This window comes from Lagopus leucura, unplaced genomic scaffold (genome assembly GCF_019238085.1).
Source record: "Lagopus leucura isolate 7727_CA_CO unplaced genomic scaffold, USGS_WTPT01 Super-Scaffold_100045, whole genome shotgun sequence".
NCBI lineage: Eukaryota > Metazoa > Chordata > Aves > Galliformes > Phasianidae > Lagopus > Lagopus leucura.
In genome coordinates this window covers 3174237-3191186 of record NW_024962292.1, presented here as the reverse complement: position 1 = coordinate 3191186, position 16950 = coordinate 3174237, and the positions used below count along the sequence as shown (strand labels likewise).

Genomic DNA, 16950 nt, shown 5'->3' with positions numbered 1-16950 from the left:
AGCTTTCAGGACTTACACGAATATAACTCTGGCCTGACTGCTGTGTTTCATTGCTTTTTAAATACAAATGACAGCAAGACAAAGGTGCCAGTCTGGAAGATAATGCTGCAGGAAATACTGACCAAGCTATTCTACTGGCCCAGAGGGAATGACCCTAAACTGTGTCCTCTTCATAAGAAATGGCAGCAGTTTCCTTGGACTATTTACTAATTTAGGCTTTGCTAAGCCTAAACATAAGCAATTTCCTGAAAATAAAAATTAATGTGTGTAGAGATCCACCTTAGATGCTCTCTGGCTTCGTAACATTGCCTTCTTCTAGTATGAATCTATTTTAGGCTGTGGTAGTCATCAGAATCAATAAGCAGCACAGGCAAACAGTGCATTGGTCCTAATTATTTTGGAATGATGCACTTTGATTAAATTGCAGTGGGGGGGGAGGGGAGTGTGGGGAAAGGTTGGGTGTTTTTTGTTCACTCCAGTTCAGCAACTTCTCCCTGCTTTACCCTGAAGAATTGGCTGAACTTGTCAGTGAGACCACTTGAGAAAAAGGAGTCCACTACACATACTGCTGTTTTGTGATAGCTTGACTTTCAGGGCTGTTAAGCTGGCAGACCTGCTGCTACATGCCTCCCTCAGCCCTTCATCTTACAAAACCACTGTATCCGCCCTCCCCACCTATGACAGAGGAACTGCCACCTGCTGCCTTATGCCAAGCAGACAGGAGAAAAGCAAAACTGATTTTTCAGTTTGCAAAGGCAGATACTGTGCAGCACTTCCAGAAACGCACAGGAAGCAGGCTGGTAGAAAAGGCTGAGGACTATCAGGATTATGAAGATTCACATTCAGCAGTCATGTATCCTTTTTCCACAAAGCTGCTAAAAGTAGGTCACCATACTCTGTCAGAAAGGTATTGTGACACCTGTATCTCAAGCCCAACAACGTATCAATATATTCCTTGCAGCAAAGAAGCCAAAATTAACAAAGATATGAATTTTCCTAAGATACTGTTTGTCCATTTCCTCCTACCAACACCTAGCATGAGGCATGCCTAGGAACCGAGCCTCAGCTTCCCCAAAAATAATGTTTCAGAGACTCAAACTGATTCTGTAACAAATTAAATGGAGGTCTCATTCAAATTTCTTTGATTTGAAGCCAACACAATCTTCAAAACACATAAATTTCTGTTTTACTGCATCCATTACACTACTCTGCCACCCACATATATACTTACAAGGGTCCCCAAAGCTAGTCAAAACCAGTCAGTCCAGCAAGACTGGAATGAAGACTGAAAAGGTCACACATACATGAATGCAGGAATTTGGATTTCTCCAGGCAAAGCAGAGGGGGCAATGAGTAGCTTTGCACCTATCAATTAAGTCTTACAGAATCTTGGAAAGTCAGGGTATAAAATCCACCATTCACCTCAGAAAGGGCCTTGAGGTGGTGATTATATTCACAACGTCTCATTCAGTCTTGCAAGAACGCAGACTGACATTGCAGACTGACATTAACTCAACATGCAGTACAGCTAAGCCATTTAAATTCCTTCACTATTTGTCCTTAAATACAACCCAGGAAATGATCTAACACAGTGTTTGTCACAAGAGCTTGGCATCACCTCGTCCTAATTAACTATTTGTAAAGGAAGCCTACTGTTCAAAGGGAAATCAGCAGGAGCACTTGTGCAAAGTCCTTTGCTTTGCAACACGTGGGGTTGCTGGGTTTTTGGGGTGTCAGCATTAACTGCCCTCAGCAACCACACCCAGCTCAGCTGCAGTGCTAAAGCACAGATTTATCTGTCCAGCGATGTACAAGAAATACACATTCCTCCTGTGTTAGACAGCTGGTCAATTAAACTAATAATTATTACAGAGAAAATGTTAAAATGCCTGAAGAAAGATTTAAACGCTTTGACCAAACCTACAATCTTTATACAGCCCTTAGTCAGAAGTCCATAGGAGTTAGTAGAGTAACACACAGCTAATTACCAGCATTTGGCTTTATAAATATGCCATTTAAAGCTGAACATGCACCCAGCCCTCATTCCACTCCGATTAATCCAGTAAGTAATAATAATAATGTAAGCACTAGCTGAAATCTAACATTCACACTATGAATTTGGCTTGAAAGGTCTCAATGACAGTAAATGCTTCTCCCCAGAACTGTTTTCTTGATATAACTTTCTCAGACCTTGATTCTAACAGTCAATTAAATAACTACTCTTCTACAGATTTATCTTTTTAATCTGATAGCCCAAGTTGGTTGTTTCAAAGCACTTGGTTGCTTTGGCTCTCAGCAAAGCTGCACTACTTTAACACATCTATAAATGGCAAAAAAAACACACCATAAAAGGCAATAAAAGACACAGTGTAAGCTCTAGAAAGACAAAAAAATCACACCCGTGACTAAAATTCACCTCTAATACATGGATGTGCCAAGTCAGAGGTAGACCGAGCTGTATGTATTTTTCAGTCATTGCATTCAGAAAGAGATCTAGTCATTAACAATGCTAATGTAATACTTTAAGATTCTATTTGTAAAGGTAATAAAGATCATGAGGAACTTTATAGATTCATATTTGGACCTGTAAACAACAAAAATCCCCAACCCTATAAAGATACCACAGTAACAGCCAAGCAGGATGGATACTTCTGGTTCCTGTGGATCAATTTTAGATTTCTGTGAGCGTGTCAGGGATGTAATGGACACACAACTGCCAGAAGACATGCCTGAATGAAGTCCTTCAGAAGAAGCAGTGCTTTTCTGTACAAAAAATCTCCTCATGTCATAAAGCCATTTAAATCACTTAGGACCAGAAAGTTACAAGGAATTCCATAGAGTCATAAACAAGACAAAAAAACAGACAATATAACAATCATTGAAATTCAGCACAGTTGGAAAGCAGTTTTTAGTCACCCATGATGCAGAGTGTTACATCAACTGTATCAAGAGCAGAAAGAGATCCCAGCAGAAACAGGCGACTCAACTGAGATTACAGCGTCTCGTGTTTCTATGATTTCCACTAATGACATGTTAGATTGCAAAGCAGACAGGAGGGGAGTACTACAAAGAATATTGTTAACAAGAGCTCCAAGTGAAATCAGTACAAGATAATGCTTTGCTTGCAGGGGTGGGGCTCATGCACATCCTTCTCAGGCACCTGGTGTTACGTATGTACTGGCAGAGACAAGATTAGATTGGATGAATCTCCATCCTGATCCAGTTTGGCAAGTTGTACACGCTTATGCTTCTGTTGCATTTTAGAAAGCAGTGCAGGTTTGGACTTGGTTAATTCCAAGTGAACAAATGATGATTCTTACTGAATCCTTACAGTGAAGCAGGGAATTCACTCAGTTGTTTCGTGGATCTTCTGCACGTGCTGGTAAACATACTAATGCTGATGTTAATGACATTGAAGTTTCAGAAGTTGAAAGCAGGGTTCTGCTGGTCTAGTTGCAATTGCAGTTTTACAAACAGTGGTACATATCACAAGTATAACGTGTGTTAAATCTGTGAACAAATAACATTGACAGCCAGCAACTATTCAGTAAAATGAACTGGAACTTTATCTTTCTGGGGACAGAAACATGTAAGTAACATCTATTTGAAAAGCATACTTAAAGAGCCACCATTAAAGCAAACTCACAAGACAAAGTAAGTGAAAACAGTACTGAATTTACACTTCACAGTTCAGATTAAAAAAATAAAGCAAAACCTATTTTTCCGAAGTGCCTGATCTTTTCTGAAGAATCCTGGGGGCAACACCTCTGGAAGACCCATATAATAGAGCCACCTGTCATCATGTCTGAAGAACTGCATGCTTCTCCATTTCCTGACACAGAAGATATTGCTATCAACAAGAAGTGTTGCAGGGAAGGCAGGCAATCAGTAATAGCAGAGATAGTTGCATACGCACCTCCAACTTCAGTTACACTGAGTGCATGGAAGAAAACAGTCGTTCAAAACATCGGTGTTATGACAATTTAACACCAAAACAAAAGGAACACAAATACTCGTAGGCATACTTTGGAAATATCTATCGACACACTTCAAAGTGCTTGCATAGAAACATGCAAACTGCTGGCTGCTTATAGCAAATAGACAAACGGGTCTCAACTCAGCAGCACATAGCAGGCGAGTTGAAACTAGATGATCATTATGGTCCTTTTCAACCCAGGCCATTCTATGATTCCTGACTATGCAGTTACAACTGCAATATATACAAAACTGGCAGCACCACTTTAGCACCAGCAATAATACTGGCAGTGCTTGCACTTGCCTTTACCAAACTCTGGATAAGACAAGAATGGCATCTGTTGGTTTAAACTAACAGATGAAACTGACAGGTCTCAAGAAAAAACAACGCATGAAAATCTGATATTCCACAGAGACAGGCAACTCACACGTAGGAGATCTCAGCACTTCCTCCTGCTGAATGTTTATTTCAGATCTTGGATGTAAAATCTCAGGTGTCTAATTTCAGATTGTAAATTCTCACTAGACAGAATGCCAGTAAAGCACTTCAGTGCTGCCTATTCAAGTCTCTTTAGTTTGTCTTTTAGTATCACTCTAAAAGTAATGTCTCCTATTTATTTCCATGGAAACTATAACAGATACAAAGAGCACAACAATGTTATTTGACAGAGCAAATCCGCAGCTACAAAACCTTACTTTTTCAACACAGTTGAAACCACAATTAAAAATGCATTTTCACCAGCGATGACCAACAGCCTGCATGTTGTGCTCATAAAAATCTGCGCCAGCAGATGTGAGCCACTGTCACCACTGCTGAAATGCACCACCCACCACCTCACTGTGCTCACTGCCACTGTTTGGTCCCCAGATGTTCAGCAAGCATCAGTGAATGTCAGTAGGTGCAAATGTTTCCGCATGGAGGAATTCAGTTACACCCCATTGCTTCACACACACTTCCATGCCAGACGTCATTCTGTCTAACTGCCCCTCTGCTGCCATCTATCACACAGCAACAAAACGGGACAGAATGTTGGTGGGAAGGTTCAGTCTGTACTGCCATACAACTGATTCCAACATTGTGGGCCAGCAAAATAGGAGGCATTACTTTCGGAGCAACCCTCATACCCTTTCAACAGATTTCCTTTCTAGCGCCTCTTTGATGTAATGGAAGACACAAAGGGACAATAAGTAGCCCTCTTCTCACAGTTTACAAAGTGTTCATCAGTGCATCCTACTTAGCAAATGCTACTTGCAGTTGCTGGTTTGACCAAGAGATGGTACTATCCGTACACACAGCCATTGCAGTGTGGTGAGGAAACGACCTGCTTACATCTCTGAACCAAGAGATTTTAGATGTGGTTTAGATAAACTAAACACATATACTGCAAAAGTGCATTTAAAAAATACTGATCAGTGAAGAAAGTCTGTTTGAGCCTGATCAATGGTTTAAATCTTACACACACTTAAAGAGCATGGATCAGTAACTATATACTGAGTACAGCTCTTTATAATAAAAAGTTCACAACATTAACACTGAAGCCATTTACAGTTGATACAAAAAAAAGGTGAATAATAATAAAAAAATCACATCATTTTCTGGACATCTCCCCACTGGCCACAGAGTCTTCCCTGATTTCTGCAAATCTGGTGACCTCCATGTTTAGTAATAAAAGTCAAAGTAGTCAAAGCTTGTTATGAGTCAGCAACGCGCCCTTGCTGCAAAGAAGGCTAATGGTATCCTGGACTGCATTAGGCAGAGCACTGCCAGCAGATGGAGGGATCCTTCCACTCTACTCAGCACTAATAAAGCAACATCCTGAGTACTGTGTCTGGTTCTGGACTTTCCAGTACAAGAGAGACATGAGACTACAGGTACAGTTCAACAAAAGGCCACCAAACAACAAAGGCACAGGAGCAACTCACATATAAGGAAAGGCTTAGAGCTCTGGGGCTTCTCAGCTCAGAGAACAGAGGGTTCAACGTATACAAACACCTCAAGCAAGCACATAAAGAAGACTGAGCCAGATTATTTTCAGTGGTATCTACTGACGGAACAAGAGGGAATGGGCACAAACCGAAAGAAAGGAGGTTCTGTCTGAACATCTGAAAATGCTTTTACTGTGAGGGTAGCTGAGCTATGAAAAAGGCTGCCCAAATAAGTTGCGGAACCTCTCACTTCAGAGATATCCAAAAGTCATCTGGACACAGACCTGGACAGCTTCTTCAGCCTGGGCTCTGCTTCAGATGGGAGGGTTGGACAAGATGACCTCCAGAGGTCCCTTCCAACAACAATCAGTCTGGAATTCTGTGAATCTACATCTATATGTTATGTAGATATATATGTATATATAAATGAATCATTATATTTACAGCACAGCCTCAATTATTTATTACTGTATATAATGATATACGTGCACAATATATTATATTGTATTTAATATACATAGAATTGAGGTTATGCTGCAAGTAAAAGATTTCATATTTACTTGCTTAAATGCATCAGATAAGCTGCTGTAAAGTTTAATACTCAAATAATAAGAAAATTGGCAAGCTCACTGGACTATATTTAGCACCAGCTATTGAGTATAAATCCAATCTCATTCTGGAATGATTACAGCTACTTCTAAATGCATCACTGCATTTGTAAGAGTTGGGTCCCTTTCTCTCACTCTACGTGTCTACACTAATCTCTGCTTGCTATTTTATGTTCTTGTCATTCAGTATCTACATTTTTCTTTACAACTTCCCCAAAGCTGCCACCTTCATCTTTATTACTCAGAATAACTAAGCACGCTTTGCCACCTTTTTCCTGGTTTTCCCTAAATTATTCATGAACTTGTAGAAGATCATGGACTTCTGCAAACTACTGGTGACTCGATCCTCTGTGAAAAGTTTATTATTGCTGTCTTATTTTCTGTCTTTTGACCAATTATTTATCAATACAGTGACCTCCCTTCCTTCCATCTTACAGCAACTTTAAGAATGATCATGTATTTAGTCCAAGCCCTCCGTGTGATGTTTTTGAATAATCTGCATCACACTGCAGAAATTCTATTTTTCACAGTTTTTGCTTTTAGCAAGCTTCCTCATTTAATTGACTTCACATTTTTAAATTAGGCACAAGTGCACTGGCCATACTGACTTTCTGTTTACTCACTAAAGGGTTTAGGATCTAAGTACCTTACAGTCACTGGTAGAGAGCAGCTCTTCTTCAAGGCTAACTCATAAAAGTGCATTCTGTTCATAGTTTAGGGCCAAGCTAAAATTTGCATTTCCTATTCTGGGGTCTGTAACATACAGTTCTTTGAAGAAGAGGTTTTTAAAGGTTTCACATCAATTGTGGAATTTAACTTTGTCCATACCACAGAAAAGTCACCCTTTCAGTTCTAACATGGCCTGACAGATAAGAGCCCTCAACTTCTGCACAGCAGGCCAGCAAGATAAGCTGAAGGAGAAGGGACAACATTACGACACACCCTTTATAAAGAAACTAAGCAAACAACTTCGCAAGTAGATTATTTTTAAAGAAAGCTGAAGGAAGGAGACATCACCCACCAGATCAAGTGGAGCTGAAGACTGTCACCATACAAGAGAAGGAGCCATGGGCCAAGGTAAGTGATAACCAGCTCTGCTAGACCAAAGCAATAATGTTTGTCAGGAAAAAAAAAAGCCCCTGACTCAAGACAGTGTTCATTAGGCCAGAAGAGACAAGATGAGCTTCCTACTGGCCAGAAGCCAAGAAAGTGGTACAAAGTCTGAGGGAGTTAGCCTTAATGTAGGGGTGGGAGAGGTTGAGGTAAACCAAACTACAGAGTTGAAGCAGAGAAATGACTGTTTTAGCTACTTGAGGAAGGAGAGGGTCCTGGGCTCTAAAGAAAGCTAAAATAAGATCTGTGAAAAGTCACAGGAAGTAAAGCAACTCAGATTTCCAGACTGCATATGAATTACCAGTCTACAAGACAGCCAGACCAGACATTTTCAGCGTACAGAAAAAAAAATACACAACGTTTGTTTGAGCTGGCTCTATAAAATTTAACTGGTGCACAGCTGGGAACTGGAACAGCCATAAAGGGACTCAAAAGCCAGACCAGAAGCAGTAACTGCCAACAGTACAGTAGGACTTCCACACCAACACAGAAAGCACAACAACAATGTGAAAAGGTGTCAAGGACAAGGCAAGTCAGCCAGCAGGAGAAAGCAAACCAATGAAAACTGAAAATGGAAGTAGTTGGCACTTTAGAACCAGAGCAGTAGCTTTGGATAGAAAGGGGATGATCTGTGGATTACTGGCTTTTTTTTGTTGTTTTTTTTTTTTTTTTTAACTGGAACAAAGAGTAACTTTGATCAGAATGGGGAGGTAGGTAACAGGAAACGTCACGTAAAGGACAGCAGTTACAACTCACAGGTTTAAGGATCTCAGTGATGAATGGGGAACTGAAGGTAGTGAGTTCAGGATGATCCCAAGGCTAGGAGAAACCATGATGATATCTGCTTCTCAGCAAAAGTTTGGAAAGATTAAAAACACCATCAAAACCAGAAGAAAAGTGCAAGTACACGATCACACTAAGGGCACTGAGCACTAAATTATTTGAGATCAGGGAGCCTGCAATTTTGAACAGCTTTTTTTTTTTTCCCCTCCTCTAACACTGGACAGAGACGTGCAAGGTGAATGATGCAAGTGTAAAAGACAGGAGGAGGTGCTTTTCTGTCTCCTGTGTGTGAAGTTTAGGTGTGAAGTTACTAACCAGTGCGGTGCCAGGTGTTTTATTTGCTGTGATCCAGCATACTTTCAGGACCACAATGCCACACCAGACCTGTGCCAGCAGCTACAGGTTGATTTTGCACATCAAACATAACTAGAAGTAACTCTAGTTAACAGACATAACTAGAAGTATACAACAGGTGACACCCTGCCTCATGTGCACAACTTCAATCGTGTATCCCACGAGCAGTGGAGCTGCTTTGAGTTCAATTAGTGCCCTTGAGTGGACACTGCGAGCTTCCAATTGCAGTCACAGTGAACGCTCAGGTATGTTCCACATCCATTGCTGGGCAGAAAGAGCTTTGCAAAGCCATTTTGTTCACTTCACATTGCTAAGGTATAAACAAAAGCTGCTTGTTAGCCACCTGAGACAGGACAATGCCAGCTCACAGTGAAGGTCCTGACAGTTACTGGTCAGGAACTTTCACAGGCAGGGGCACCATTTGAGTGGAGAAACAAATAGGTGCTTTAGGATGAGGCCCAGGGCCAGAGTGTAAGCAGCTCACTATCTCAACCTCATTTTATCTTCCCTCATGCAACAGGTCTAAGCGTGAAAAAATGTGATCTTAAGATCATAATGAACAACAATAACCACCACACAGAAGAAATCAGCACTGAAAGGCTTATGGTGAGGCGGGGGCAGCCTTTCATTATCACAGTGAGCTTCTCATCTCCAATACACAATTACCTGAAGCAGCTGAAAACGACCTTCCTCTCTGTACAGACAGGTAACATTACCAAACCTTTTAGAGCTCTTGTCCAACAGCCACATGAAGAACAGTATTGGTAGGCATGTCCAGAGCTGGACAGGTTTAGAAGTCAGGCACACAGTTTATCTAAACCAGAGTAGAGCCTCCTGCTGCTGGAACTGCAAGATCAGAGCTAAACCTTTTTCCAGAAAAGAGGCTGCAGCACAATAACCAATGCAAGTTCACTGCTCTATGATTTGCAAATACATACTCTTACTCGCGGCTTTTGGGTTAGGAATGTTTAAACTAACCCTGTTTCAGATGTTTTCTGTTCCAGGCTGTTTTCCAGTGACAACCCCAAGAAGAGCAGGACTATTCAGTCCCAGCTTGCTCTACATGCTCTATATCTGATCACGTGGCTGTGACTTCTGTCACAAGACACAGTATCCCAGAAGCTGCATTCTGTTTCTGGTTTCTATTCTGTATGAAATACACATTCCACTTTCAAACAAGGTGGCCTTAGTCCACTACTAACCTCAAAAAGATATATAACCTTTTAAGATAGAAGCATTAAGGTAAGCACTAAGCTAAAGGGTTAAGACTCTCCTACACGGAAAGAGAGCTATGGCTCCAGACTTAGACATGGTAGAAAAATCTGCAGTGGATGGGTTGCAATACATGTCTGGAAAATGTATCTCTTTTGCTGCAGGACCACAGCACTCTAAAGCAGATAAAACCCAGGTTAAGTTTCCCATCTCCAGCCTGGGAGACCAGAAACAGTGGAGTGCAAAACTAGAAGAACAGGACCCATATTGCTGGACCATCTCTGTGAACACACCTGCCAATGCTCCCATTGGCCATTATGATCTGTTTTTACATGCCTCCAAGGCTTACTGTCTCCTGGGAAAATTCATCCTTCTCTTTAACCCTTGGTGTCGAGGTAAGTAGTCTAAAACAAAAAGGCAGACTGGGATCAGTCACTTCAAAAAAACAGCTTTGAGCTCTGTCACTGTGTCACCAGAGAGGATGAGGAGGATTCTACCCAGTAATTCCATCTGCTTCTGCCCTGTGCTTCAAGCAGTGCTAGCTGTACAAGACCCTGACATGGCTTTCCTCAGCACTCCTGCCCTGTTCCTTGAACACTGCTGTCAGAACCAGACTTTCTTAGAAACAGGAAAGTCAACAGACACCAAAGTAAAAGAGCTACTTAGTGCAACAGCCTACTTCTGTGAGATCTTTTAAAGTTCCTCCACTCAAAGAGAAGTTGCAGTGAAATTCTTCTCTGCTCTATTTTGCCAGGACAGTATGCCACACACCACATAAGTTTAATATAGTCTGCTGATGCAGGGGTGTCTGAAACCATCTGAATGCTTCCCTCCTGATGTTTTTCTCCTCTAAACTAGATGATGAAGTGTTTTTGCCTAATGAGGCGCAGCGGCAGGAGTACATTTTAAACCAAGATGGTGTCATCTACTGGGGGACTGAAAATGAAATCCTGGCACAGCCCTGGGACTTCGGACAGGTAAGACGTGAAATGTCTGTGCCTTCTTACAAGCAGTAGAGGAAAGATGCCTATTTCCTGCATGTACAGAATGCTATTCATTTCCAGGACTTTGGGGCTTTGAAGAAAGCACTTGTTATCAGTACTCACTGTTTTTCTTAGGAATGTACAGAACAGCCCGTCTGAAGCCTGTATGAAGTCACATAACCCAATTTACATAATTATAGCTAATTTCCTGGCCTGTTCTCTATGAATAAAAACCCTGAATTTCCCTCAGTCAGGAGATGCAGTACGATACTAATGCAGTTCCCATCTTATTTCAATAAAGTTGCACAGCTCCTTCAAATCTCTGCCCAGAGTTCTCCTCCACACCCCACTTACAGAAGACTATTACAAGGGAGCAAGCATCTGCAGCTACAACCCCTTGCAGGGATTTCAGAAAATAAAATGTTCAGGCCACAATTCCTGAGCTGCTGTTCTTATTGCAGTTTGATGTGGACATTGTGGACATCTGCTTCAGGCTGCTGGACATTGGTGAAGGCTACCAACAAGACAAGGATCAGACCCAGCGCAAGAACCCCATTTACATCTGCCGCACAGTTGCTGCCATGGTAAGGAGAGAAGCCAGCAGCTCAGACCCCAGCAGGTCAGAATTGAACACAGACAGGAAACTAGTATAATCTCACTTCTTGTTTTTGGAAAACTACTTACCAGGGCTTGCCCAGGCTGTTACAAGCAACATCTCCTACCTATTTCCAGCATTTCCTGATATTCCTGCAGTAGGCAACCAGTGCTGCAGAGTTTCTTAGTAGCAATAGCACACTTACTAGGTAACTCCCAGAGGAGACCTGCACATCATCTTCTGCCCAGCTATGACCTTCATGCTTTTCACAAAAAATTATTATGGTTTCAGCTGCCTTGAGAGTAGCTTCATCAAACAGGATACAGTTTACCTACTATGGAGATTTAATTCCTTAATCCACCTTTGTCTCCTCCTCCCTGAAGATGAACTGCAATCTGTCTAGAAGAATCCTGACAGACTCTGGGACCAGAGAATGCTATGATGGGACACCCCCTTCCAAGTGGCTGGGCAGCAGCTCCATTCTCCAGCAGTGGGTTACACTGCAGTGCCAACCTGTTCGCTATGGGCAGTGCTGGGTGTTTGCTGCAGTCATGTGCTCAGGTACAGTTCTCATTTAAAGACTTGCATGTTGATCAAGCCCTTACTTGGTTTGGAAATCTTCTAGCATATACCTGGAATCTTTGTTAAGCCAGGAATCCAATAACATAACCTTTTATCTCTAGATTTGAGGCAGATGCTCAGTTTCCTCATCAACATTCAGCACTGCCAGCTTTGGGCTAAAAGAGTGTCAGTACACACCATTCACTGAATGCACCTATGTTAACTTACTTCCTGAAGGAACAGTGCCTCTTGCCATTTCCTGAGACTAGGCCCACCACCACTCCAATAAGTTTCATACCAAAAAAGGCTCTACATATAACAGCACGGACACTTTAGGGCAGGATGCATTACTGATTCACAGCTCTTTCTTTCACAGTTCTGAGATGCCTGGGAATTCCCACTAGGGTTGTCACAGGCTTCACATGGGCTCACAACACTAACAGCAACCCTAATGTGAACGAGTATTATGATGAAGATGGGACGCTGCTTACACCTGACAAGAGCGCCCGTATCTGGTAAGGAAACAAGGCAGGGCCCAAGGAACAGTTGGAGACAATATCCAGGTCTAAGATGTGACAGAGGGAAAAAGGAAAACAGCTGCAGGGAGGTTTATAAGATGTAGAACAGCTAAGATCCAGTCTACATGACTCGTTCTTGAGAAATTCCAGCAACCAGAAGTTTTTTCCCACCAAGGACAGCCCATCCCACCTGGAGAACCTCCATTACATCAAAAACTGTGGTCACTGCTGCTCCCATGTGCTGGGCTCTTCTAAAGAAGTATTAATTAACTGTGCTTTGGCTATAAGTGTCCTGTACCACAGGGCTCAGTGCCTTGTTATAAACACGCTGTGCCTCTCACAGGACTTTCCATGTTTGGAACGAATGCTGGATGGCTCGAACAGACTTGTTACCAGAGTACAGCGGATGGCAGGCACTGGATGCCACCTGCCAGAAGAAAAGCAAAGGTAAAGTATTAAAGAGAGAGATGGAGAAAAAGGGAGCAAATAAAGCAGTGGGATCCCTCCCTCAGCTTCCACTGAGGGGATGCATTAAGGGAAGGAGGCACTCTGAGGGCTGTATGCACCAAATCATCATTGACCCGTTTGGTTTGTGAGCTTGTAGAGCTCTAAAAGGATCCATTGAAGCACAACACTTAACATACCACTCTCTATAGTTGTCTAAGTTTACACTAAGCATGGGCCTAGCTGGCAAAGCATCTGATTCTTAACTGGGCTGTGTTTTCTCTTCAGGCCCTTCATTTTGTGGGCCAACTCCTGTTCAGGCCATCAAGGAAGGGGACATAGAAGTGGATTATGATGTCTGCTACTTCTTTGCTGCCATGAATGCCAAGTGCAAGGTCTGGATACACAAAGCAGATGACATCCTCAAGCCAGCTTTCATCTGCACAAAGTATACTGGCAACAACATCAGCACCAAGAGTGTGGGCAGTGAACGCTGTGAGGATATCACACACAACTACAAATATCCTGAAGGTATGAGGTGGACAAATGTTTGAGCACATTCCCTGACCATGTTCCAAGTGAAGGGTAAATAACTACAGAGCAGAGCCATACCAGAACAGCAGGGACATCCACTTCTCACTACCTCCCCTTCCTGAATGGGGCAACAACATCTGACTTTGGCTGTGTACAGAACCAAAGTACGGGTCGTATTTCAGTTTCGTCCTGCTTAATTACCAGCTCGCTAGGACAGGCACTCTCCTGTCTGAAAAAATCTCCTTTCCTGACTTCTGTTACCTGCACATTAATTTCCCATTACCCTTATATCACATTTCATACTCCAGCTTTCTGTACTCCTAGACATTGTCTAAATCCGTCCCTCAAATAGCAGCTCTTCAGAATCTATTACTGTGTTCTATTTACCTGACACAGCCCCACCATCTCATCTTTTTCTATGGCATGCTGCCTCCTGGTTGCAGTCCATCGCAAGACAACACAGTACCACTCCATAGCTACGGTTACAAAGAGAAAATCTTTTCTTACTCTGACATTTATTAGCACCAAAGTGCTCAAAAACTATGAGAAGTCTTTTCAGACACAACCAATCTCCTCGCAGCTGAAATTCTTGGTCCACTTCAACCAAAGCACAAGGTATTTCTCTGCTATGAGCAACAGTTGTCTCCAATACAGTTCGGATAATTCCACTCTTTCTACATGTAGTGCTTTACAACTACTAAACAAGAAAGAATATTAAAATGTGCTTTTCTTTTTGGCGACAGGCTCTCTTCAAGAAAAAAAAGTACTTGTCAAAGCCTACAGAAAGATAAAGACACTTCAGGCAATCAGCAGCAGGAGAGAGATTATCTCTGTTCCTCCTGCCCATGAAGAGCTTTTTATCCACCTCCAGTCCAAGAGTTCTCCAATACTGGGACAAGATATTCCACTTTCCATTGAAATGTTTAACTATAGTGGTAGAGAAAAGGCTACACACCTGGTACTTGGAATTCAGTCTCTACATTATAATGGTGTTCCCATTATGCAACTTTGGAAGGAAAAGTTTAATTTTATCATCAGAAACAATGAAGGTAAGGGCTCTGCTAAGGCTGAATTAGTGCATCCAATCCTCTCACTTCAGAAAAATGCACTTAGCTATAAGTAAGAAATATTGGATGGAAAGCCAAATGTAGGCAATCCAAACAAATCACCTTTGTAGGGAAAGAGGAAAATAACTGCAGCATGTTAGGTGGATCATTTTCACTTGGGCTTTTAAATGCAGTTTTCAGTACATTGTTGGGTGGTGCAGGCTAAGAACATAATATCAGTTGCACTGTTATCTGTATTTCACCACTCTATTCCAGTTAAAACCCTGCAAGTCTTTGTGCCTTACTCACGGTATGGAAAAGAGCTGGGAGAGAACCGTCTGCTTAGGCTGACTGCCACGCTGAGAGATGAGGACTCCTTCTACATATACTTTGCACAAGAAGAGATTAGCATCTGTGACCCGCCTCTGACTATTGAGGTTAGATTGGTCTATCATTCTGTTATTGCAGTGGTGAGATAAGAGTTTTTGTAGTTATGAGCAGCAGAAAAATTCTACTACATTGAGTGGCTTTCCTCATACTGTCTTCTTTCAAAGCACTAAAATAAGAATTTGTGAAAAGTGAGTTGTATTGCACTGTTATATAGAGTATTTCTCCTATTTTTACCTTGCATATGTGCAAAAATAAATAAATCCAGGTAACCCCTAACATGGTCATGAGTCCACAAGTCAGAAGGAGAAAGCTACAGAAGAACACTGCAGTGGTGAAGAAAGCTGGACTTTGTGTCTTCTGGCAACTGGCAGCTCAGGCTGAGACCTCTGGCAACAAAATTCAATTATCTCTCTTTAATTACAGAAGTTTGTCTTTCCTCCTCTGAGTTTCAGCTCACTGCTTTCTTTCAACAGTTTCCAGAAAATGTGGTACTGTACCAGCCATCCACAGTGAAGGTCAGCCTCCTGAATCCTCTCACTGAACCCCTGGAGAAGTGTGTGATAGTGGTTGGAGGACGAGGGCTCATTTACAGACAAAGGAAGTACAGGTGAGTGCAAACTGAGCAGTTAAACAGAAAAACAAACAACACAAGCCAGAGAAATCCTTGCCCTGGAAAAGCTGTCCATCAGAATAAACAGGCAGCATCATGGTAGGAAGAGATCATTACAGCTGAAAGACCCAGGCGTTCCCTTACTTAGGGATAATACATAAGATTTTCACACTGAAAAAGAGAACAGATAACTTTCAACAGGCCTTCCCATTATCTGCTGAAGAACCAAACAAATCTGACTTAAGTCAAGTTACCCAAACGCAAATATGCTTCTCAACTTGAAAAAGCAACATTTCTCTCAAGAAACTGCATTAGGACAAATTACACTTAGATATTTCCATGGGGAACTCAACCCTCATATTTCCCTCCCAAAGCTGTTTTTATCACAATCCCATTCTGGTGGTTTCAGTGACCATTTAACTTTTTCTATAGACCCTCCTATTTTATTTTATTTTTGGCATCATAGAATTGTAGAATGGCCTGGGTTGAAAAGGATCAGAATGATCACCTAGTTTCAACCTCTTTGCCACAGGCAGGGTCACCAAGCACCAGACCTGGCTGCCCAGAGCCACATCCAGCCTGGCCTTCAATGCCTCCAAGAATGGGGCATCCACAACCTCTTTGGACAACCTGTTCCATTGCATCACCACCCTCTGAGTGAAAAACGTCCTCACATTCATCCCTCACAAATGCATCTCCTATGGCCAGGAACTAGAAATATAAAGAGGTGTACTTTCTATATAATGCCTTCTTACCTTTCAGGCTGGGTTCTGTGCAACCTAACAGCACTCAAGACTTGCATATCTCATTCACACCTACTGAAACAGGGCCAAGAAGACTCACTGCACGCCTTACATGCCTTCAAATCCAGAACCTGAAGAGCTACAAAACTATCAATGTTGCAGCTGCATGATGTCCGATTTAGAACAGCTTCTGCTATCCTGTTTACAAGGGTGGCCATGATCTATGCCCTGACCTTTGGTGAGCACTGATACTAAAAACTTAAATAAAATCATATTTATAATCCCACCTATCACTATATTCACTCTCGGGTCTGGGAAGCTGAACTTTATTGTGAAAAAGATTGGCAATGTGCTCAAGCAGATACCGGGTTTCTGTGTGCATTCCTGCTGAACACACCAGTGCTTAGTCATTCTTTCTCTCCAGCAAAAAAAAACAAACAAGAACATCCTGTAGAACTTCAAAGTGACAGATGTAGCACTCCTCTAGAGAAATACTCTTTATCTCCTACAGATTTTTGAAGTTGGTAATACAATAGGTATTTTCTACCACTTTCT

The 16950-nt window shown here is 42.0% G+C and overlaps 1 protein-coding gene across 1 annotated transcript; it reads left to right on the top strand.

Moving 5' to 3' along the window:
- Window positions 1–7454: 7454 nt before the first annotated feature.
- EPB42 (erythrocyte membrane protein band 4.2) lies at window positions 7455–16681 on the top strand. Its single transcript, XM_042884805.1, has 13 exons — window positions 7455–7586; window positions 9280–9465; window positions 10136–10366; window positions 10830–10948; window positions 11416–11538; window positions 11933–12110; window positions 12487–12625; window positions 12972–13075; window positions 13361–13603; window positions 14350–14655; window positions 14929–15089; window positions 15516–15649; window positions 16415–16681. Exons 1-13 carry the CDS (start codon window positions 7577–7579, stop codon window positions 16563–16565), a joined length of 2085 nt encoding a protein of 694 aa, XP_042740739.1. The 5' UTR covers window positions 7455–7576; the 3' UTR covers window positions 16566–16681.
- Window positions 16682–16950: the final 269 nt, after the last annotated feature.